General features: G+C 33.2%; 4 protein-coding genes across 4 annotated transcripts; 2 read left to right on the top strand and 2 right to left on the bottom strand.

Annotated features, from left to right (window-relative positions):
• The first annotated feature begins 1826 nt into the window (after nt 1-1826).
• LOC118030596 (glucan endo-1,3-beta-glucosidase 5) lies at nt 1827-4431 on the top strand. Its single transcript, XM_035034768.2, has 2 exons — nt 1827-2308; nt 2945-4431. The coding sequence occupies exons 1-2, from the start codon at nt 1959-1961 to the stop codon at nt 4071-4073; spliced, it is 1479 nt and encodes a 492-aa protein (XP_034890659.1). The 5' UTR covers nt 1827-1958; the 3' UTR covers nt 4074-4431.
• A 456-nt stretch (nt 4432-4887) lies between these two features.
• On the bottom strand, nt 4888-9396 carry LOC118030598 (26S proteasome regulatory subunit 7). Its single transcript, XM_035034770.2, has 10 exons — nt 9165-9396; nt 9009-9090; nt 8406-8497; nt 8216-8293; nt 7000-7061; nt 6724-6868; nt 6388-6606; nt 6123-6304; nt 5736-5911; nt 4888-5305 (listed from the first exon to the last, which is right to left on the bottom strand). The coding sequence occupies exons 1-10, from the start codon at nt 9258-9260 to the stop codon at nt 5148-5150; spliced, it is 1290 nt and encodes a 429-aa protein (XP_034890661.1). The 5' UTR covers nt 9261-9396; the 3' UTR covers nt 4888-5147.
• A 7021-nt stretch (nt 9397-16417) lies between these two features.
• Nucleotides 16418-20669, top strand: LOC118030603 (uncharacterized). The gene is made up of 6 exons (XM_035034774.2): nt 16418-17525; nt 17946-18043; nt 18871-18895; nt 19570-19690; nt 19777-19911; nt 20164-20669. Exons 1-6 carry the CDS (start codon nt 17084-17086, stop codon nt 20366-20368), a joined length of 1026 nt encoding a protein of 341 aa, XP_034890665.1. The 5' UTR covers nt 16418-17083; the 3' UTR covers nt 20369-20669.
• A 1155-nt stretch (nt 20670-21824) lies between these two features.
• LOC118030590 (uncharacterized) lies at nt 21825-25140 on the bottom strand. Its single transcript, XM_035034761.2, has 6 exons — nt 24952-25140; nt 24734-24876; nt 24130-24482; nt 23590-23686; nt 23196-23474; nt 21825-23077 (listed from the first exon to the last, which is right to left on the bottom strand). The coding sequence occupies exons 1-6, from the start codon at nt 25082-25084 to the stop codon at nt 22091-22093; spliced, it is 1992 nt and encodes a 663-aa protein (XP_034890652.1). The 5' UTR covers nt 25085-25140; the 3' UTR covers nt 21825-22090.
• Nucleotides 25141-25779: the final 639 nt, after the last annotated feature.

Genomic DNA, 25779 nt, shown 5'->3' with positions numbered 1-25779 from the left:
TAATAAAAAATATTAAATGAGAACACGACAACCTCTTAAAAAGTAAAATGAAAATAAAAAGCTCAATTTCTAGCAAATAAAATAATGAAGGACAAAATTAAAGAAAAAAATCTATAAAAGGTAAAAAAAAACAACCCAAGCCCACTTTGTTCAGCGTGAAAAACTTGTGATCTAGTTGTGAAGCTAAGGTAATCCCATTTAAAAAATTAAATAAAATTATGAAGTTTAATTATCAAACAACCTAATGTTGAAAGTTAGGATAACCCATGTCATTTTTAAAATCAATGAAAAAACTAATAGAGAACAAATAAAAAAATAACTTAACTTAATCTCTAATTAAATAAATAGTACTGAATGATAAAACTAAAAAAACATGAATTTAGAAATAAGAAAAAAAACTAAGTAAACCCATACAAATCTCTTAAACTTGTGCTAATTTTTTCAATTTGTAACCCGCTAAATTTTATATACTAGGGCTCAATCAAGAAATTCAATTCCTAATTAATTTAATATTAAAGAATGAAACTAAAAAAAAAAATTATATCAATTTTAAAAAATTCAAAATAAAAAAAATAATAACCAAAATAATAATAACCAAATCTGATTAAAAAAAAATTAAAGGATGATGAAATCGCAAAAATAATTCAATTTATAGCAATCAAAAAAATAAAAATCAAATCTGATACATGAAAGAAATTAAAGGAGGATGAAATTGAAAAAAATATATATAATTTAATAAATTATTTTACATAAAATAAATAGTAATTAAAAGAATAAAAATTAAATCTGAAAAGAAAACAATTGAATGGTTGCATTGAAATCTTAAAGGATCATGCATGAAAATCAAGGAGAAGAGAAAAAATAAAAGGTAAAAAAAAAAAACAAAAAGATCACCAACACCAAACTAAAGTCTTGTTGGTTATACGCGTCATCGCATTATGAAGAGGCCACCATGATGATTCAAACATCATTGTGGAAGATGATGTTTGGTTCGGATGACCCCAACTTTTTTTTAACTAATATTTATATTTTTTTAAATTACCAAATAGCCTTTAAGTGAATCTAAATATAATATAAAAAAAACTATAATGAAAGATGAAAACATATTAAATTATGTCTTGCATCACAATATATTACCGATATTTTTTTATTTTTTTATATTAAAAAAATTTAAATATTAAAAAAACCTAAATATTTATGGTTTTTTAAAAAAGAAAAAGAATCATTTTACTGTTTTAATACGCAATATTTTACCGATACCTTTAAGGTTTTTTTAATTGTATTGTTATTTATTGCAATCCTGAAGTAACAACCTTAACCACACCAGTTTAGCTCTACTGTGTTCTTAATAATATAATGGATTATTTAATTGATTCAAAATCATTAAATTTAAATGAATAACAGAAAAACATCTTTTATCTTTCAAATAAACCAGCTACGTACGTAAATATGATTTATCATGTTAAAAAGCTTGAAAAGACATATTTCTATCAAATAGTAATGGCTTGGGCCAACAAGAAAGTGCAGGTTACGAAAGAAACTTTCCAGCATGCTTTTATGGACTAGATGGAAAAGCTAAAATATTCCTATTTCCTGTTCATGGATAACGTCCTAATATATATATATATTATATATATATATATATATATATATATATATATATATATATATATATTATGATAAGATATCCAACATGGACACTCAATTCCTTTCTTGTTATGCAAGCATATTTTCTAAACCCCCTATCAAAACTAAAAATGCTTGATGATTCAAAAGGGTTTCTCCTTGGTATCGAGTTCCTTGTTGATTTTTTATGTAATTCCTTCCCTTTCCTCGGAAAAGAGGATGGCATTTCTCTACACTTTTTGGATCTTAATAATAGCTCGCTTCTTCATAAACAATATCAAGAGTCTTGAGAGACAGGAACCAAAAAAACTTACCAAGTCTCAAAGAAAAACATGGATCGTCGTCAATACTTGCTATGCTTCTTCTTCTTGTGCCTCATTAGTGGTGATCAAGGTCTAGTTAGGGGAGTGGTGGGGCTGGCATGTAACTGGGGGACTCAGTCAACTCACCCACTTGAGGCTAACATAGCCGTCAAGCTTTTGAAGGATAATGGTTTTAATAAGGTGAAGCTGTTTGAGGCTGATCCTGCTGCACTCAAGGCCCTGGGGAAGTCTGGTATTCAAGTCATGGTTGGGATACCAAATGAGTTTCTAGCACCCCTGGCAAGTAGTGTTCAGGTTGCTGTAAACTGGGTCCAACAAAATGTATCCAGCTATGTATCCAGATATGGGACTGATATTCGGTAAATTCTTTAGTTTCTTCTTCTTTTTATTGATGTTTTTATATTAAATCTTGTCATCCCATTATTCAATAGAGGCTTCTATATTCTACTGAAATAAGCACGATTCTTTTTAGATATGCATGAAACTTTGAGCAGAAAAGCTTCTGTAGCTAGAAAGGAATTCTGTTTTCAAATGCCATGCTGTGTGTTTGGCTTTTTGAAGCCTGTTGCATAGGGTTGCTTCATGCACTGTTTGATGGAGTGGTTTGACAGGTAATTACGAGGGGGAAAGGGCAGAAATATTGTTCTATGAAAAGAAAACTGTAGTTATGCTAAAATCTGATACCATAAGAGCATGAATAATGCATTATATTGACAACTTCTTCACGTATGGTTGCATTTTCTATTTGCTTTCGAGGAATCATAAAGCCCACATGTGATGTGCTGCAAAGAACCAGATCCTTTTTCCCTTACCTCTTTCGCATTTTTTTAGAGCTTTATATATCATCTCTGCTTCTTTAATTGCTGCCTTTATCATCCTCTTTCTGGAAATAGAAAATATTATGATCAAAACCAGTTACTTATATGGAGGTTTCCCCCTAAACCATAATAGAAATTAATGTGAAGTATTTGGTTATATTGCACGTGTAATTTCAGGTATGTAGCTGTGGGAAATGAACCTTTCCTCCAGACCTTCAAAGACACTTTCCTTAACACAACATTTCCAGCACTTCAAAATATTCAAGCAGCCTTGATAAAAGCTGGATTAGGGAGGCAAGTAAAGGTCACGGTACCATTAAATGCAGATGTGTACCAGACAGACAGTGGCCTACCTTCTGGTGGCGACTTCCGATCAGATATCCATGGCCTCATGATCTCTATCATCAAGTTTCTCAGTGAAAATAATGCTCCCCTTACCATTAATATCTACCCCTTCCTCAGCCTTTATGATGACCCCCATTTCCCGGTCGACTATGCCTTTTTCAACGGCACCTCTGCCCCAGTCGTCGATGGTTCCATATCTTACACCAATGTCTTTGAGGCCAACTTTGACACCCTCATTTCAGCTCTTGAAAAGAACGGTTTCTCATCATTGCCTGTCATTGTTGGTGAGGTTGGATGGCCAACAGACGGTGACCGCAATGCGAATGTAGACTATGCTCGGCGGTTCAACCAAGCCCTTGTCGATCGTATAAGTCAAGGCCAGGGCACCCCAAAACGCAAAACTCCACCAGATATCTACCTCTTCGCACTCGCAGACGAGGATGCGAAGAGTGTCCGCCCTGGAAATTTCGAAAGGCACTGGGGTATCTTCTATTATGATGGAGCCATCAAGTACCAACTGAATATGGGTAATGGTAAACCTCTTGTTCCAGCGAAAGGTGTCAGATATTTGGCGAGGCAGTGGTGTGTAATGTCACCTGAAGCCAGCGTTTCCGACCCCAACTTGCCTAACAGCGTTGCCTATGCCTGCAGCTATGCAGACTGCACAAGTCTGGGATATGGATCTTCCTGCGGTACGCTAGATGCTAGAAGCAATGCATCTTATGCTTTCAACATGTACTATCAGACCGTGGATCAAAGGAACGGTGCGTGTTCTTTTTCTAATTTATCAACCATTACAAAAATTGATCCATCTCAAAATACTTGTCGATTTGAGATCATGATGGATCTAGGAAAGCACGAGACACCTCGTCGACATTCATTTGCAGGAAGAAAGGAAAATCCGGCAGCAATGATGGCTTTCATGTCGGCGCTGATACTGATCATTTGTGGTGCTTACTGAGTTCGTTGGTGACAAAGCCAGCACCAAGGCATATTCCAGGCCTCGTTCATCTTCATGGAGATTTGTAGATGACACATATAGCTTAGTTTTTGAAATCTTAATTTTACTCTACTCCAGCTTCTTTACAAGAAAATGTAAATTCTACTGTTCGAATCATAAGATGTGAAAGAAAATGGGAGTTGGCTATTTCATACCTGACAGCTTATATATCCCAAGATTATTTTGTTTTTTCACCGAACAAAATATTCTGTGTCCATCCTTGAACGGTTCGAATTTCTCTTTTCTTTCCTGTAAAGTTGTGGTGATTAAAACAAACCACTATCTATCAATCTTGAAATATTATTAAAAATTTCATTTCTCAACCATTTCAAAAACGCTTTACTTCAGTGATCATGATTCATGAGTGTATTTATTTTTGAAATAGTTTTTATGATTGTGTTTTGATAAAAATAAGTTTTAAAAAAATATAGTTAATTATAATTAGTTGAATTTAAATATGTATTTGGTAAAAATTATGATTGAAGTTTATGTGTATTAAAAAACATGTATGAAATATTAAGTAGTTGTATTTGAAAATGTAATTGCAATTATTTTTTAAAATATCTTTACTTAGAAATACATTAAAATAATATTTTTTTTATTTATTAATCTACTTTTTAAAAACTGCATTTTAAACTTAATTTTTTAATAAAACCTGCAGCATAAAACACAATTTAATTTCTTAGCAAACCTTTCTATTTTCTTTCACCACAAACACAAAAGCTAGCAGAAACAATCGCTGCCCATCTACCTGGTCGCACGCAACTCAAGTGAGAGATAAAAGAGTCTTTTGATTCTCAATTAAACATCGAAGCAATAAAGCCCAATTTCACCAAATTTGGAACACCCAGCTCTTGAACTTAAAACTTAAAGGGTACCAGACAAATGACATAGTGTTTCTTTTTCCCCCAATGGAGCTAAACTCAAGAAAAGCGAAAGACAGGGTGAAAATGGTAGGACCAATATAAATTGAAATTAAATCAGCACCGTTCCAACATGAGAAACACTCGAAAGTTCCTAAACACAGCATCCCCCTCAATTGTAGACCATGTACTTGGGCGTTGCGCTAAACTTCTGATAGCCCTTGATGACCTTGTTGACTGCATCAAGGAAGTCTTTCTCAGTCACTGTCTTCCTGCGTGCTCTAATCGCATACATCCCAGCCTCAGTGCAGACACTCCTAATGTCAGCTCCTGCGGAACAATCCAACACAAAAAATTATAATAAAATGAATGGTGATACATCAAAAGTTGTGGACAGGCAAATACAAACTGCTGGGGTTGTATGATGCTCTCCAATAATTGCAAAATAAGAACAAGGGTTCTTGGAGCTCGCACAATTGTACAAGTTGAATTATGTGAACCGTATTTCTAACCTCAACATAACTCGACTTTCCCCGACACATTCACAGCCTATGTGACCATTTTTGGTTGCTTCTACAAGCAATGGGCACGGGTTTCACTCCCTAGGTGTAAAGAAAAGACAGCTCCATCTTTATGACTTAGATCTTAATACCATGCCTGAAAGACTTTGATTTGTTTCCCCTTTTCTTTTCAGTGGATAGTTGAGAGGTTCATATAGAGGGCCATAGTGTGTAAAATGAGTTCAGTGAAGTATCCATACCAGTTGAATTTGGACAAAGGCGTGCAAGCAGCTCAAAACGAATATCCCTTTCACAGTTCATAGTTCGTGTGTGGATCTTGAAAATCTGAGTCCTGCTCTCCAAATCAGGCAGCCCAAACTCAACCTTACGGTCTAATCTTCCTGGACGTAACAGAGCTGGGTCCAGTGTATCAGGTCTGAAAAAAATAGAACAAAGTAAGGTACCAGTGAACTAGTACATTTGCTAGAAACCGTGAACTAGTACATTTGCTAGCGAATTGCAAGCCAACAAAATACAGAAGCATCAGGACGTGGAAAAAGAGTCAACTTGAAACAAATATTTCTTACTTGTGGATGGCAGTAGAAACAAGCAAATTTATATACACATCAGTTAGGCAACCAATTTACCTGTTTGTCGCCATCAACACTTTGATGTTTCCTCGAGCATCAAAACCATCAAGCTGATTGACAATTTCAAGCATGGTACGCTGAACCTCATTATCTCCACCGACACCATCATCAAAACGTGCACCACCTATAGCATCAACTTCATCAAAAAAGACGATGCAAGCTTTTTTTGACCGTGCCATCTGTAGCGAATCAAATGCTAGTTACACATGAGTAACAGATAAGTTCTATTAAATAATTACAAATTCAATAGGCAATGTTTGACCTGAAAAAGCTCCCGAACCATTCGTGCCCCCTCGCCAACATATTTCTGGACAAGTTCACTCCCAATAACACGAATGAAACATGCATCAGTTCTGTTGGCCACTGCTCTAGCCAAGAGAGTTTTGCCTGTTCCAGGAGGACCGTAGCACAAAACACCCTTAGGAGGATCAATTCCAAGCTTTACAAATTTCTCTGGGTGAAGCATGGGAAGCTCAACAACCTAAAAATAAGGCAATATAATTTAAGATATCTTAGAAAAAAAAAATTAATTGTGTACATGCATATAATATAATGTGTACGAATGAACGAAGATAAATATCATAAATAGTATACGCACTTCTCGCATCTTTTCTATCTGCTCCTTGCATCCACCAACATCGTTATACGTAACATCAGGCTTTTCTTCCACAGTCATCATAGTAACACTTGGATCAATCTTAGGAGGCAACGGAATCTGAATCTGATACTTGTTGCGATCAACACTGCAATGGCAGTAAGATTGTTATAACCATATCTATATCCCATAAAATTGAACACGCACACACACACACACACACACACTCAAATATAAAAATAGAAAGAATCTTATAAGAGGTCAAAGAGGGAAACTTACCCCACTCGCATGCCTTCTTCTATATCTGTAGGGGAGACTTTGTCACCAAGCCCAACCACAAACTAAAATTACAAAGCCAGTACAATGTTAGAATGGTTCGTAAAAAAATAGGTTATGGTGAAAAAAAGATCAAAGTAACAGGTCTCTCTCTTCATGCTAGGTTGGCTGATGTTATTAAAAATGGGGAATGGTTTTGGCCTAGTGCTAGATCAGATGAACTGGTGGAGATTCAGGGAGCTATATGTGGCACTACGATTCCTGGTACACTAAATTGGAACAGGGCAGTTTGGGAGCTCACCCCAGATGGAAATCTTTCTCCTAGAAGTGGTTGGGACCATCTTAGGAGGAAAGATGCTCAAATTGAGTGGCATGAGCTGGTCTGGGGTTCCCCAAACATTCCTAGAGATAGTTTTATTGTATGGCTTGCAGTATATAATAGACTCTCCAGAAGGGTTACGCAAGTTCTTATGGGAAGAAGCATTGATGCTGATTGTTTGCTCTGTGGATCTGCTGACGAAGATAGAGATCATTTATTTTTTCCCAACCTTATTCCGCTGAGATATGGCAAATAGCTCTACAGATTTGTGGTTATTCTAGGGCTGTTGGAGGATAGCAATTAGAGTTTGATCAGGCTAAAGGAAACCTGCAAAGGAGAACATTTCAGGCTTTTCTTGGAAAAATAGCTTGGAAGCTTCTAAGTATGGTATTTGCATGCAACAAAATCTGAGAATGCATGGTGATAGTGGAGTATCTCCTGGCAAGATTTTCTTACTGGGTTTATCACATGGTGAAGTCCAGTTGCCTAACTCTAGGATTTTGGAAGAGGCTCTACTGAATCCAAAATTCAAATATATTTATAGACAATGGATGTTCTGAATCTTCTGATCTTTTTCTGTTAGTTTGTACTTCTATACAAGTTTGTAGTAGGGATTTATTTCCCTATAAGTTTATTTAATCAATGAAAAATTATTTATTCATCAAAAATTATAATGGTCCACAAAACATATTAGCAGCATGTGTCGGTTAAGAGTAACAAGCACACTAGCACAATTACCAATGCTCAATTTCATACATCAATTTTTAAAAATAAGTAGCCATGACAAAATGTCAGCAGTTGAGGCACATCATTTGCGCCGATGTTAATGTAACAAGCATGAAGGTGAAAAATAAGGAGGCTGAAGAAAATGGTTTAAGACTACATTATAAAGAAACACACCTTGGCAATTTGCTTCACATTTATAACATACTTTGCATCCTCGGTATTAGGATTAATAATCTTTGTGCACCTTGCAACCTGATAAAGAAAACAAATCTGTCTTAACCCATTCCTCAATATTCAAAAGTATATTACAAGTGATGTTTTGCTTTTAATTGAACCAAAAGAAAAAAAAATCCCGAAATCAAACCTGTAGTGGTTGTTCTTCTTGCATCATCTGCTTATCAGACACAAGGTCCCACTGGCTTGGTGCAGCCAAACCAGTGTCAGATTCTTTAATGCCTATGGATCAAACAAGCAACCTTTTAGAACAAGTTTATGTCCCAGGCTTACAAACAAAGAAATCCGAAACACCTAGAAATGATAAAGCGCAAGGTAATTACAGAAGAAGTTGCTCAACAAAGAGTTCGATGATAGAAACAAAACACATGGAAAAAAGCAATAACATGCTCAGGGGCATATTTTCAATTAACAACCCTCCTAACACTTAGCCCCTATGTAAGATCATGTTCACATAACTAAACTGCCTATTTTGGGGAAAACTTCAAAAACATTGCGTTAAAACATCTATTGAAAGAACACCCATCTCTCTCTCTCTCTCTTAATTATTATTTTGGGTAATTCCAAGGCTCCTATGGTATCAAAAACTGATTCTTAACCTACAAGAGATATGAAATTTTGAAACTTTCAATCACTGGCAGCCTAGACTCAGATCCAAAAAAATAATTACTAAAAAGACAGCTTAAAATAGGTATTTAAATCACAGAAGCGAAGGGAGATTGAAGATTATTACCTCGAAGATCATTAATCTTCTTAGCTAAATCCTTAATTTCCTTCTCTTCTTTCTTAATACTGTTCGAGTATGGACCCAAGCCCTGCATTAATTAATTAATTAACCCATATTCAGAGCTGAATTATTAAGAAAAATAAAAAAGTTAATAGAACATACATAAGTTTTGAGGAGAGCAATGTCGTCTTCGTCGAGAGGAGGAGGATTCTTCTCGTCCTTCAATATCTCATCATCGTCAACTGCTGCCGGAGCCATTAATTAAAGAACCGATCGATTCAAGTCTTAAACCTAAAGAGGCACTGAAGCCAGGCCAAGACTACAGAAGAAGTAGCGAGGGGTTTTCTTTTATTGTTATTATTCTTTATGGATGGAGAACGGATTAGTTTTTGGTTTTGATATAAATAGAGGGACCTGACCTTTCCAACAAGAAACGATGAGAACTTTGTTTTTTCCCCCCTGGCGATTGCCCATATGTATTTCGTTCTTTCAAATGAAACGACATCGTGTTATTTATATGCTGTTTTTTAATTAAATTCTTTTCTTTTCTTTTCTTGTTATTATTAACCTATCATCTATAATTTTTAAAAAAAAATGATAAAACACGTGTATGATATATATATATACACACACACTTTTTACTAATTTACCATGGAGTGGTTTAGTAATTAAAATAGTGATTGGGTTGGTGGTAGTAATTACTTTTTAAATTATTTTTTATTTAATAATATATTAAAATAATATTTTTTTTATTTTTTAAAATTAATTTTTAACATCATCATATCAATTCAAAATCATAAAAAATATAATTTAAAGTAAAAAATATTAAAAAAATTAAAAATACTTTTTGAATATAAAAACAAACATTTTGTAAATAATTATACCAATTCTATATCTTTTACAGAAACTCCTCAAACATTATCTCGACAAGCATAGTTTAAAATAATATTAGTTATATCACGATCATTATAAAAAGAATTATACCTGGTTTTTTTAAAAAAAAAAAATAAGCTTCATTTTTTCTTATCACGTATATAGTAATTGTTGTAACTTAAAAAACAAACTATCTTGTTATTTTTATTACAAATATAGTTAATTTAATTATATGGTAAAAACAAACATAATAAAATATAAAAGTAAAGATATAATAAAGTATTTTTCAAAATTATTTTAAATTTTTATTATTTGTTAAAACCCATAATTGCAACTCTTTTAAAACTTAAAAAAATATAAAAAATTGGATCTAATGTATTAATATTTACATTTCTATATATTATAAAAATAAGATATTTTTCTACTATCAAAGTTGCCATTATAGTATAACACTTGTAAATTTTATTTCCTTCTAAGGGAGTCCTTTACTTAAATAAAATCATATAGAATCTTAAATTATGAATCTGTACTTCATGGTAGAATATAAGGCTGTGTTGTTTTTCTTGTCAACAACCATACTTGGTCTATTTTACAGTGAGGACTTAATTTCTAATCGGACTTAATATTATATAAATACTTCAAAAGAATTTGGTTTAATTATAGTATTTTTATTGTTTGTATGAATAACAAACCAGGTTTATATATTTATTTAATCATGTTGAAGATAAATTTATGTTTCGGCGCAGTTGATTGGCATATGTATATAAACACAGATAGCATATCATTTGTTATTTTAATTTTCATAAAACATAATAAGGAACAAATAACATATTATCCGTCTTCTTAATTTAAAATAAATAAATAAATAAATAAAAACAAGGCCACAAGCACAGGCTTAGCATTCGGGCCTATGCCTGACTAGCCTGCTATTGATGAGCTAGGTGTTAAGCTTGACTTTTTTTATGCTCTTTTTTGTTTTCTTTTTTATTGTAATTTTTTTGCAGATCAAATTCATTTATTATTCAGTTTTGATATAGTTTTAAAATATCATTATGAATAATTATTTAAATTTTAATAATTTTAGTTTCAATTATTATGTATATGATATGAAAATAATAATACTAATAATAATTTGTTCATGAAAGTCCAATCCAAATTATTTTTTATTATTAAATTTTAAAAATATATTTTGAACATGATTTTATAACATTTATGATTCTTTTAAATTTCAATAATACATGCAATATATAAATACTATTTTAATATTTTTTTGTTAGCTTGATGTAACAATCATAAAATATTTTTTAATATAAATAATGGTTTTAATTAAAAACCATGAGTTTAGGATAAACAAAAACATATGTTAAAAAACATTATCTTAGTAAAAAAAATAAACAACTATTTTTTAGAGTTTATAGCAATATCAAGGAATTCTGTTAGATCTGGATAAATTTTTATATATTTAAAAAATTTATGATTTCTCAACAGCATAAAACTGACATACAAACTAGTATTTTTTATATTAGCTTATTTATATATATAAAAATATTTTATTGCAATCTTAGTTAAATTAAAAATGGAAATAAATGTATTATATACGCCAATAACTCTAGATGTTAATTTAAAATATTTCTTGTTTTTTTCTTAAAAAAAAAATGTCATCCAGTCAACAAGAAAGGATGGATATTTGGAAACACTAGTTATTTATTTAAGAAGGTAGATGCCATTACTGACAGTGGTTCGACGTGGCCTAAAGTATTAGGCCTAAATATTCAGAGCCTCGAAGAATAAGCCCAAGTGACGTGGCCCATCGTATCTAAGCCCGAGCTCATTACAGCAAAATCCGCTGTGAGATTTATCTAGTTGAAAGTTGTCGTTTTCTCATAAAATTTAATTCCAGATATTATTTATTAGAAACTTCAAAATTAACACCAAACATATCCTGTTTATATTCCACGTGCCCAAGATTGATTTTTTTTTTTTAATTCCCTACACATTGGATTATTGCTTATTCGGTGCAAAGGTCTTTTTGAAGTATATATCCATATTTTTTGAAAATATACAAGAAGAATATTGTAAAATATCTTGCTGAATCCATCGTGAGGGTGTTTGGAAGTGTGGTAGTTGTTGCTTTTCAAATAATTTTTCGTGCCGAAAAGCATGTTAATAATATTTTTTTATTTTTTAAAAATTATTTTTGATATCAGCACATTAAAACGATTCAAAAAATACAAACCGCATTCAATTTTAACAAAAAAAAAATTCAAAATTTGTCAAAAAAACATGTTGAAACTCAGCCCCAAACGGCCTAATTAGTGTAATGAAAATGAAATGTTGAAAAATCTTTCTGATATATTGTAAACAATGACACGTCAGTTTGATTTTCTTGTAGCTATGTGCAACCTCAAGTAGGCAGACATGATAAAATAAATAAATAAATAAATAAATAAATGGAGGCAAAAAGGTGGTGGTTGTAATTTCATTTAGGTGAAAACGGTAGGATGGTTGGTGGCGGCGGCACATCTGATAAAGATGATCATGTTATCGATCTCCCTCGCCAGGTAAGAAGTCAAGACATTTGGTTCACCTCTTACAATAATTTATAAAGTCTGACAACATGATGCAGCCGGTAAATTTCGTGGATTGCTAAAATAGTGTCTTTTATTTTCTTGAAAAAAAAAGAGAATATTTTGAACTATCATGATTCATAGCGCTCACTTTTCTTTTCTTTTCTTTTTTATTTTAAACTGTGTTATGCTATATTTTAAAAATATTTTTTACTTAAAAAAATATCAAATTATTTTTTTTAGTGATTTCAATGATTTTGATTTACTTATATATATCAAGGGAAAAAAATCTCAAGGTTGATAATTTTTATTTTTTAAAAATAAAGTTCAATTATATAAAACATAAATACAAAATAATTATAAAAAAAACCCCACTATTTTAAAAAAGGCTAAATATAAAAAAAAATCATACAGAATGGGTATTAATTTAAATATAAATTAAAAACTATTTTAAAAACACATATAAAAAAAACATATTTCTTTTAAAAAATGTAAAATTACATAGAAAAAAAGAAAGGGAAAAGAGAGGTCTAGAAGCTGCAGGGCTTAGCAAGCCAGGTTATGGCCTGACAATTTAGAAATGAATCATGCAAGAGCCTTATTTTTTAAAGAATGGAATTGGAGATATTTTTTTTATATATATAAATATTCCATGTTAAATATCCTTTGATTTCTCTAAATTCCCACCACTATGATAGCCGAAAATAAAATGTCATATTTTTTTGACCCAAAAATCTATTTTTCAATCTATTTTTTACCTAAAACACATAAAAAAAAAAAAAAAAAAAGCTTAAACACCTTAACAAACTCATAAATTGCCTTTAAAAAGCACAAAAAAACCCAAAACAACCTAAAATAAAAAAATCTTTCAGAGTTTAGATCAAGTTTTTTAGGCAATTTTAAGGTGAAAAAACATCCAAGCATAACTCCCCTCGCCAAATAAAATTCATTGACACCAAAATCGATCATTTTGATTAATGAAATTTGTGTTAATTCCACCGTTGGAATATGCCGATCTCTTTATCTCCTCTCTCAAAACAAAGAACTAGAAAATAACAAAAATAATTTTTTTATACCAAAATTAAATTGCAAATATATAGAGGGAACTAATATATATAGTTTGTAAGATTTGAGAACTAAATTAAACTTTTTGTAAGAACTTTTAAACCATCACTTATTCATAACACCTTTTCTACGCTAATCCCTTGTCTATTCTAATTGTGAATGCCAAAATCTCCCTTTGCTCGTGTCATTGAAAATATTATTGTGTCCTCTTTTATATAGGGTGACGCGTGTGGTTGGTGGTGACATAGTTTGTCGTCGGTGACACTTTTCTTTTCCTCTTTCTTCTCTCTCTCTCTCCCCTTCCCTTGAAATTGATGTTGTTCATGCTAAATTTTAGGGTTGTCCTATGATTTATATGGATTTTCACTTTGATCCTTATTATTTTGATTTTTTTTTTATCCTTGTGTAAAACTTTAATCTGTTTTCAATCTCATCATTTATTCATATAATTTGGAATATATAGTTTTTTCAATTTAATTCTCATTCTTTTAATTATTATTTTTATCCTTTTGTTAATTTTATGTTTCTCTTCAATTTCACCTTTCAAAAAAAAATATTTATATTTTTTATTCAATTTTAATCCTTATTCATTAGATTTTTTTTTTTATCATTTTAGTAAACTGGTTTTTGTTTTTAATTTTACCATTTAATAAAAAATAAAATATATTTTGTGTTCCAATTTTGATCTTCTTTGTTTTAATTGCTAATTGTGTTTTATTTTATATAACTAGATTTATTTTTCTATCTCATCATTCAATAGTTGATTAGCTGAGAATTGAGTTTCATGATTTTTCTAGATATGGTGCTTTATATCTAATAACTTGGATCATGAATTTGAAAAGTTAATGAGGATTGATGTTTTTTTTTTTTTTTTAAATGGGCTTTGTGATGTTCTTTAATTTCATTTCTATCAAGTTATCTCGATATCATGACTTGAATTACGAGTTTGGTAGGATAATCCGGGTTGAATCAATCTTAATAATGAGGTTACAAGCTTGTTATGCTAACTCAGGTTAATTTTTTAGGTTTTTTTTTATTACATTTCACCCTTCTATATTTAATGAGCTAGAAATTGAGCTACATAGTTGTCCTATTTTGAAAATTATTTTTTCCTAAGGTTATCATGGTCATTTTTTTTTATTTAGTTTAGTCCATTTGTTATTGTTTTTTATTTTTTTATCGTCTAATTAAAATAAAATCAACTTATTTAATCAAGTCAAGTTTATGACCCGAGTTGTATATTTATTTTCCTTATTTAAAACATGTTTGTGACACTTAAGAATCATTTTTTATGCTAAAAATATAAATGATTCTTACCACGTAGGGATCCACAACTATTTTAAAACTAAACATTGAGCATATTCTTTGTTTTTTATTTTAAACTTAAAAGGTCTTTTTATTATTAGTATTTTTTTATTTTATATCAACCATGTATATTATATTTTCATTATCTTTATATATTTTCATATAGTATGCTAGCACTATTAAAAATTGAAATGTATAGCAAATAAAAAAAAAAGTGATTGGCACGCGTGTTACATATGCCAACGAGTAAGTTATCTTGCTGTATTAAAACGACGCGTGTTATAACAAAAAACAATTTTCCTTGATGTTTTCCAAATCATCATGCACTAGGCTTCATCATTAGGTAGCTTGTGCGATCTAATTACCTCTAGTTTGGAGCCCATTCACTTTTATGTTTTGCTTTTTTTTCCTATCACCTCCTTGATTTCAACACCATACCTTTTAAATTTTCATAGTAGTTTTTTAATTTTTTTTTCTTAAGATTTGATCCCTATGTTTTTTAATTGCTATTTTTTAAATTTTAATTAATTAATAAAAAAACAAATGATCTAACTCGGTGTAACGCGGATCAGAGATATAGTTTTAAACTAAATATCAAGGATTAATGCATTTATATGTCTTTTTACTCTTAGTTTTGTATTTAAAATATAAAATGTTTTTTTATTATTATTTTTATTTTAATACCAATAATGTATATTATATTTTCATTATCTTTAAACAATTTGTATAGTATCTCTAAAAATGTTTAAAATCGACATGAATAATAGCATGTTTACCCCGTGAGTTTTTTTCGCTAGAATACATTTTAGTCAATGCAATTACCTAGTTTTCAAGACTTTTAGCATGAATATAAACTTGTCAATCAATAAAATTGCAGAATTACAGGAACATGAATATACATGAAAGACGACAACGGGCATGAACAAAGGAGTGATTAGAGGACAGTTCATAGAAGAAGGCTTGTTGACTTTTCAGTACTTCTAAATAGCCCCTTCATCCCTGTTGATATAACGGGCCTGTTGTGGGAATTAATTATGTTAATTAATAGAATTATTTGATGTTATTTTAACCCTTAATTACCCATCTTTTATTACAAATAAATACCAACTATTTTTTAGTTTAAAAAAAACCCATATTTTTTATTTTAAAAAAAATCCAAAACTATCAACAAAAAAAAAAAATCACCTCGAAAATATTACATTACCGATTAAGACCTAGGAACTTAGAAATCATACCATACTCTCTTTACAGCATTAGAACCTAAAAATATTGAAAAATACAACAATGAGAAATGAAGAACATTATAATACTACGCCATTGGCTAATTCACGGTGATTTGGTAGAGAATAAAAAGTAAAATAAAACTACCACATGGCTAAGTGTTTTGTGTAAACTAATATATTCATTACCTGTGTTATTAACCATTTTTCCAACATATTTATCACCGATTGAAAAAGAAACTTTAATTTACTAAAAACAACCAGCAAGTTGCTGCGGGAAAGCAAAAGTGAGCGGGACTGTCAGCTCTCAAGAACATTGTGTAATCATTACAATCATTTCCATCCATCACTAGTTTTAAAAAGCATTTGTCATATGCAAATCAGAATGGCAGATGAAAAGTAAAGTTTGATGGATAAATGAAAACAAAGAGAAGGGAATTCGGGGGACAGAGATTTTGCAAGTTAATAACGCTGAAGAAAAAAGATAATAAAAACGAAGTTAGGGCACAAAATTCTCTTTAACCTATAATTAACAGCAACAAAAATAGAGTAGCGTTTTTCTCCATATATAAATGAGAGACAGACGGAAAGAAAACAGCAAAAAGGGTCACTCAGCGGCGACCACAACAGTCCACCGACCTTTCTGCGTTTTGCACTCATCTCTCCTCATTCATTTTTCATATTTTTGTTTTAAAAAGAGAGAGAAAAAATCTCCAACACTGCAAGATTCACAGCTGTATTTTTTGAGAAATTTTTTTTTCTTGATCCAGTTTTTAAAGTTATCCATGACTCCCGATTATTCTCGAATAAAAAAAAACTTCCCGTCAAAAAATCGTATTGGGGTTTCTTCTTGTTAAAAAATTGTTATTTCAGAGGATATTCTCTTCAACTTTTACTCTTTCTGATCTTTTTATTATCCAATCTTTGTTTCTTTAATATACGTCAATTGGGTTTTGAAAGCAATTAGTATTTGTTGATTTAGTTGGATAGATACCAGCTTTGAGCATTTTGTTTTATGTGGGTTAATGGTGATATTTGAGAAGCAATCGTTATGTTAAAAAAGCAAGCAACTTTGCGTTTTTTCACCACCAATACAAGAGCTCTAATCATGGCTTCTTTAGCCCGTAATGATCCATTCCTTAAAGGGTTTCATAGTTTACCTCCTCAATCACCAACAAGGCCTCGATCTTCATTGCTTTTTAGGAATGTTAATGTTTCGTTTGATAATTCCGGTAGCCCTGGTTTTAGGATCGATAGAGGTGGTGGCGCTTTGATGTTAAAGGGGTGTTGCTCTGATTCTTCGCGTGATCAGAAAGCACGCGCATTTGCACCAAACAAGCAGTTGGTGCGCGATTTTGAGGCTAGATTGGAAGATAGGAGTACTAGTATTAATGGTAGATTTGTTAACGATCATGGCTTATGCGGGAAGCTTCCCAGATTCCCTGACTTTCCTCTAACTGAAAAAATTGTTGTTGCCGTCGATGTTGATGAGGGTATTGGTCTATTCCCTTTGTTATGCTTTCATTGTTTTTGCTCTTTTATATGAGTGTGTTAAATTCTTGGTCTTTTGTTTGATTAATTAACGGTTGTTTGAATATTTGTTTTATTGAGCTGCAAAATGCTACCTACTGAAGGTGCAAAGTCAGAACTTTAAGCCTGCCGCAATATGGGTACTTGACGATTTGTAATATTTTTGCCAATGCAATATTTGACTTGGCAAATATATATTATATGATGTTAATGGGTTGATATTGGATGATAATGTGGTTATGATGCCTTTTTCCTGGTTATGTCGCTGACTTCTAGAAGTTTTTTATTTGCAACCATTCAGCTACTGATTCTATGTTTGCTTCGGCGTTTGTTTACTTGCTTTCTTTCTGATGTATCTTTTTTTTCCTGCTTGTATTGAACAGTTCTGGGGAACTTTGTGTCAGCTTTGAACAGATTTATTGCTGATCGCTACTCTTTGAATCACTCAGTATCAGAGTATCATGTCTATGAGTTCTTCAGGGTATTCCATTCACTATCACTTTTTTACTTTGACATTTAGTACTGGCATATTAATATATTATGTTCTTTGGTTTCTGAGGTTAGAATGGATGAGCTAGCTGCGTTAGGGAATAGAGGCTGCAAACTTTTTCTGTTTACAATTTTATTACTGAGCGGGGTTTGGGGACCATATTTTCTCCTGGAGGAAGACAATTAGAACTAAGCTTGAAATTCAGGAGTAGCAAAAACCAGAGAGGGCTTTGTCTCGAATAACAAGAATGCAGTTTTGTGAATCTCAGGGTCGGACTTAGATCTGTGTATCACCTGCATCGTGAGACTTTGGGTCCATGCATGTAGCTGACCTGAAGCATGCCTAATTGACTGTAGCGTATTGTTACAGCTGTTAGGTTAGATTATCACAGATATTGTGCAAGATATGGATTGGTGCATCAAGCAAATCAGTAATGTGATATTTTTTTCCATTTCTTTAGTGTGGAATGAATGAAAGAATGCATACAGAGTTCAATTTAGTTATCGTTTACAAATAATTTAATTATTAAGTTGGATATTTTCATTGTCAATTATTCTTGTGGGCTGTGGCACCTGAGAACTTGAATTTACCCACGTTAAGATACCCTCATTCATCATGTTGAATATTGGGGTTCATGTGAAGGTATTATAACTGCTATCTCTTACATTAAAGTCTATACAGTTTATAGTGTTCTTATACCCTTGCTAACAAATAACTTTCACTTTCTTGTTCCTTAAATTATGGTTTCTGCTTCTAGTAAAAGAAATGCTTTACTTCAACATGTATTCTGATGCCCCTTTTTTTTTTGTTGTTAATAGATATGGAACTGCTCTCGTGATGAAGGTATTGTTACTGTATTCCTTGTTTCATAAGGCAGGTTATTTTTATGTATCGCGAGGATGTGGCCTGTCAAATGTGTTCAATTCTCAACAGTATTTGAGAAAATTTTCAAATAAAATTCAGAGTGCACTGTAGTCTTGCAATTGTGACCTATTAAATTTGTTCATTATAGGTCTTTTGAGTGTTATGCTCCATACCAGACGAGCTTCGTTAGCAGTTGGGAGCTCATTTTTAAAACCAAGTAAAATTTCATAAAAGAATTGCAGGGATCCTTTTGGATTTGCATTTGATATGCAGGGATCTCGAACTAGCTGTGTATCTGAAAGAAATATGAGAATCCTGTTTGCGTTCCTGTATAGTAGACCAGAACTCCTGTTAACATTTCCAAATACAGTTTAGAGAAGTTAAATAATGTGCTGTTTCTAGCTTGCAGATGTCTATAACTATCATTGTATGTGTCCAGTTTGAATTTTTCATAATTGTGAACTATAAATGCAGGAGACTGCTTGCTACTTTTGAATGTCCTTGTTTGTATTTTGATCAATTATCCACTTAAAGAGAGGATATTTTGCCCTCTGATTTTTGTTTTTAGTTATAGATTATTTATCCTGCAGTAATTATTTTAATTCTTTTATAATTAGAATAGCTTCGCAATGTTGACTTTCTTATTGTTGCAGCTGATTTTCGTGTCCATGAATTCTTCAAGACACCATATTTCAAGACTGGTATCTACCCAATCCCAGGTGCTCAGAAGGCGCTTCATAAGTTGTCAAGACTTTGTAAACTATCAGTTGTGACGTATGTGTTCCTGGCATTTCATGTTATCATGTATAGAGAGACAAACATTTGAAATAACTGGGTTCTATTAATGAATGTACAAATAGGTCTCGGCAGAATGTCATCAAGGATCACACAGTCAAGTGGCTAGAGAAGTACTATCCAGGAGTCTTTCATGAGATTCACTTTGGAAACCACTTTGCTCTTGATGGAGAGTCTAAATCAAAGTCAGAAATATGCAGGTATGTTCATTTAACCACTTTGCAGTATGTTGAATGCTCTCAGGTCGCTTAACTGTGCTAATCTTCTAACGTTTTAACTTGTCTCTTAAAATCCTAGTGACTGGAATTGAATAGGGAAGTATGTAACATTGTTAAAACTTGGAAGTACAAGTATTCTGAGCTTGGCTTTGCCAGCACCATTGATTTAGTGACCTTGTATGCAAAGACCTATGGATAGAGTTTAAGTGTCTTGCTCCTGATCTTAATTGGCAGGTCCTTAGGTGCAAAGGTTCTGATTGATGATAACCCAAGATATGCCATTGAGTGTGCTGAAGTTGGAATCAAGGTTCTACTTTTTGACTATGAGAACTCTTATCCATGGTGCAAGACAGATTCGGTTAATCAGAACCCCCTGGTCACAAAAGTTCATGACTGGGATCAAGTAGAGCAACAATTGGTTTCATGGATGGGGTCGTAGTTCTCAATGATTTTGTGACAAGGATTCACAAGATGTCACCTCTTCATCACAACATAATCATTGATTCTAATGTCTGGTTCTTCAAGAGTGCCGAAAAAGGTTAGCGTAAATTTTAGCGTTGACTTTTGGCAAGGTGGCTGTAAGGAGACGACCAAATAGCGCTCTGGTTGTATGAACGGAAGTAGAATTATTGAAGCTTGTATATTTTCCCTCTTCGGAGGCACGTAGATTAGAATGGTAAATTGCCAAGACTGTTGAACACTCGTGCTGCTATTAAATCCCCCTCTTCTTCGGAATGTCACTATATGCCTTGTTTCCACTCACTTTTTAGAGCTCGAATACATTACAGTTTAACCAGGCTTGATTTTTTATAACGTGATGCTTGATCTAGGGAAAAACAAAGAGTACCTACGAAATGCACATGTGAAATGTCGGTCACCTTGGCCAAACTTGAGTGCATTAGTCCCTCCCCGGTCCGGCCTTATGGTCTAAAGAGCTAATACTCTAATTTTCTGATTTGAAAACCTCAGTTGGAGTTGGTTAGGAGGTCCAGGCTACAGAAGGCATTTGCAATTGGTCCAGGAATTTGCCTTCAGATTTTCCATCGTCTCTACAATTCTACCCCTCAACCTCAATCTATTATCATTTGTTAGAGCATGCAAATCACTCTTAATACCCCCAGAAGATAGTTTTTCTTTGGTAATCTCACCATTTGATTAACAGAATGGTGAATTCTCATTTGCCTGGTACATGCACATATTCTCCCAAAGCAATCGGCCTTAACTTGAGCGCCTCTTATCTTGATCTTGTTCTCGGGCAAGGCAAGAGCTCTTGCATGCAACTGTCAGTCCTTCGGCTAGAGTAGAGACTAAAGAACTGTTAATCGAATCTGTGCGTATTATCTACCGCAAGGATCCTGCCTGTTCCGGGCTGGAATTGGCACCGTGTAGGAATAGGGAACATCAAATGCATTTTGGAAGGAGACAGGAGTTTCTGTTTGGTCCATCAGTATGCCACAAACCAATTGAGAATAATACAAATTGTTTGATTTGTAAATAGGTTTTTATATTTCTACAGCAGATTGTGACAGCTATCGCTATTTTTGGGCGGTTGCTTCGCAATGTTTAGAATGAGGGGCTCTTGGACTGGCTCAGATTAAGTACTAAGTACACTAATCTTGTAAATGCCCCCATTATTTTACCAAAAGCTGCACTGATAATCCGGGGAATAAGTTCTAAAACCATAGAACATTCAGTTTTTTTTTTTTGAGGATATATTGAATTCCAGGTGAACTAGGAGCCGAGGTCTATGTTGAGCCCTCTTTCCATTAGAAATTGATCAAATAAAAATCCCCTCATTACAAAATAACAGCAGCTGAAACAAGAATCAATGCAACCATACCATTTCACCAAAAAAAAAAAAAGTGCTAGGAATAAAAAACAAAACAAAAAGAAAAGGCACACCAAAATTTCTCAGCTTTCTAAATTTCAGATTGAATCCAGAGTATAAAAAAATTCCTCAATGTTTCAACTACTTCAAATTGAATCCGGCAAAGAACAAAGGCCAAATATAAATAACCAAAATCTTAATTCAAATGAAGATGGCTAAAACAATGATGAGAAACGATCCGAAACTCTCCTAACCAAAATGCTACAGTTCCTTCCTGCTTTCTCTGGCCACCCTGGTGGGCTATGGGAGGAGGATCAAGTGGTTCTTTCCCAGTTAATTCCTTGACTTCTTTCTTGATGACTTTGATGATGGCTTGGAGTGTTCTGCAGCTACTTTGGAAGTGGTAGCTTGGCTTGATTTTGAATTTGATGTGTTGGAACTAGTAGAGGTAGCACCAGCTTCATGTTTTTCTCTCACTACAGCTCCTTGAGAACCTCTCACCTGAGCTGCCCTCTTATCCTTTCTCTTGGGCCTGTAACTCGATCTCTCTCTCTTGGGGAGCCACCTTTCTGGATCTGGAGGAGGGCCTGGATTAGCAGGATCAAACCCTTTCGGATACCTTGGCTTTCTCTTTCTCTTTTTCTTTGGCTTCTCCTTCTTACCCTCCTCATGTGCTCCAGTAACAGCAGCAGACGCACCTTCTACGTGCTTAGCTCCAGAAGTCTTCTCCAAACTATCCACATCAATCCCCTTCAGACCTGGCAATGGTTTCAGCTTCTTCTCATAGGCTTCTGCCTTGTCAACATCCACCCGGGCAACTGTATTCACCAGCCCAGCCAAAGCCTCTATGCTCCCCCGGCTTCTGACAAGCTCCTCATATAGGTGGGCAGCATCTTCCTCCTTGCCATGCCTGACCTTGAATGAAGCAGCCTCTTGCATTATAACATTCAGCTTGTCATCCTCAGTCATGGCATTTGACCACCATTTGATTGCAGAGTCAAGCACAGTGGATGCACCATCAGCATCTCCAGCACGCTCTTTAAGAGCAACTAGAGTAGCAACAGTAGCAGGCATGTGCTGAATATCATGTATCTTAGACAGGGAGTCGGCTGCAATTTGGGGATGGCCAGCAGCAGCAGCAACTTGCGCCCTTGCAAGAAGAATGACCCTAGACTTGTCAGGGAACTTCTCAGCAAACTGGCCAAGTATTTCTTCAGCTTTAGCAGCCTTGTTCTCTCTGACAAAGACCGCAGCTTGAAGCAACACTGGCAGTACACTGTCAGCAAACATGTCTGGCAGAGCAGCGACAAGTTCTCGTGCCTGTTAAATATTGGAAATAAACAGGCATTATCTAGGTATGCAGAGGATCCCATTACTTGTATAATACTAGAAAGCAGCATAAATACAAAAATGTGATGCAAAAAGCCAAACAAAGCACCTGATCCATCTTATTCGTGTGGAGAAGCAAAAGCACTCGGTTTGCATATATTGCTTCCTTTTGTTTTGGAGAAAGTTTGTCAAGTCCACGAGCAAGCTGAAAAGCCTGTGCATCTTGTTCTTTTAGCCGATCGAGTTTTCTCAGGCTATCGGAAACATCTTTTGAACCTTTCAAAGCAATAAGATTGTTCACAGCAACTGCAAAGGATGATTCATCTGCCAAATTTCGATTAATGATTTCTGTGTAAGCTTCCATGGCCTCTGGTGAACGTCCTAAGAGCTGATGAAACAAGCTTTCTTAATTATTTACTATTCAGGGAACAAAACAAAGAAAGAAACTGCCTTGCTACAAAAATAGTTAATGGCAAACTATTCACATGATGTCATTATCTTACTTGTTGAACATATGCCAACTGCACAGCTATTGGAGCCAATTCAATCTCTATATCATCCTCAGCCAAATTGTCATCCATCAGTGCTTCTTGACCAACTCTGCCCAAAATATCAAAAGGTGCATGTCAATGAGACCATAACCTCAATTCCACGGAGAAATTTACTATTCATGCTTCAAAAAGAGACCACTTCAGCATAGAAAATTTCAATAATAAAAAATGGAGACAAATCCATCCTCAACATGTGCTTTGCCATGAACAAATGGTGACACAAGCACCTCAACATGTGCCTTGCCATGAACAAACAAAAGTTTTATATCTGACAAAAAAACACAAGCATGAAGGACTATAAAATTTCGACAAGCTTATGGATTTCATCCAGTATTCAGCACACAACAATTAATCTACCACTTTGGTGACATTTAGAAAAAGCATATAGATACCAATGCAAGAGAATAATGCAAGCCATAATAATGAAATTGTAGTGCCATTGAATATTTCCATAAAATCAATATCTAGAAAGAGCAAAGAAGTGTGTATCACCTTCGGGCTGTCAGCAAAAGCTGTTCTGCATCAGTGTATTTATTCCTCTCAATCAAAGAACAAGCGGTGTTGTATGCCAACTCAAAACTGCTAGAAGCTTTAATCCGGTTTGCCTCCATCATTCCCTGAACTTGAGAAGACTTCCCAGCCAAAATCAACCCAGCAACAAGATTTATTTCTAAAGTATCAATCTTTGATTTTTGAAGCTTCTGATAGACATCAACACAAGCATCCATTTTTCCTAGACGAAACAGAATCTGAGATTCTAGCAACATTGTTTCCGAAGTTCTCTCAAGACCTTTCAACGACTCCAATGCTTCATCCAACTTGTTTTGTCGGTATAAGCAGTATGCCTATTAACACACCAGCAAGAAGAGAGTCAATTCTATAGATTTATGTGCGTGTTTTTAGCAACGAACATCAAAAACCCTAAATTGCATTAAGAAAAGGTACGAAAAAAAGAACATCCAGACCACCAAAATTACTGATTAAAATATCAGAGTAAATTCAAGATGCATTATAAAAAGCAAACAGAAAGTAAATGTTCCTGCCAAAATTTACACTTTTATTTTATTCATAATTTATCAATGATCAGCGGATTTACCTTGAAGTAAGAGAAATCAAAAGGAAGGTTTTGCCTTTGAGCAGAGTGGATAGTCGAAAGAGCTTTGTCAATGCTATCACACTTTATCAGAGCCACTACTTTGCATCGAATTGCGTCTTCATCGTTTGGAGCTACTGACAGAACTGCGAAAAAATTAACACAAATTAAGATCAAAATAAGTATATACATAAATAAATAAAATTAAGGAGAATAAATACCTTGATCGGCGACTTTGACGGCTTGCTCGAACTCAGATCGCTCGATGTGTCGATTGAGGTTAGTGAATAGATCTTCAATTGGAGGGGGAGGCTGCTGCGATGCCGTCGCTTTGCCTTTCACTTTGGGAGCCATGACGGAATTTGTTTCTGCGATGAATGGAATGTGCGATGGAGCTAGCACAAAATTGGAATTGGGACCATTAGTTATAAGACCGACCCGGCCCGAAACTAGATGGTTGACCCGAGACCAGATTTAACCAATTAACTCAAGTTTTGATTATGATACCGTAGGCTCCTCAGTGTTTTTTATTTAAAAATATATTAAATTATTTATTTTTAGATTTTTTTATTTTTAAAATTAACATATTAAAATATAAAAAATATTTAAAAATAAAATTTTTTAAAACACCTCTAAAAATAAAAATTATAACAAAGAAATATATCATTTTAATAAAAATAAAATCAAAGTTTTTTTCTTAACTCGAGTTAAGCTAGCACCCAAGTTAATAGTTAAAAAATATATTATTTTTGAGATTAGTGCATCAAAACGATCCAAAACACATAAAAAAATTAATTTTTAACAAAAAAAAAAAATTAAGTTTTTGTGAAACACGATTTACACCGCATTTCCAAACATTCTTTAACCTTGTACTTTTATACACCTTTTTTTTTTTAAAAAAATACCAAACTAAATCAGTTTATTCTAATAATTGAGTGTTTTACCAATAACGAGTGACTAACAACATTTTATTAGTTATTTTTTAACGAATCATTTTAAAAATAGATATAAAAAAATGTAAAATTAATAATCCATTAAAAATAATAATA

Source organism: Populus alba, chromosome 6 (genome assembly GCF_005239225.2).
Source record: "Populus alba chromosome 6, ASM523922v2, whole genome shotgun sequence".
NCBI lineage: Eukaryota > Viridiplantae > Streptophyta > Magnoliopsida > Malpighiales > Salicaceae > Populus > Populus alba.
The sequence above is the reverse complement of the archived record's forward strand: the minus strand, read 5'-3'. Positions and strand labels throughout refer to the sequence as shown.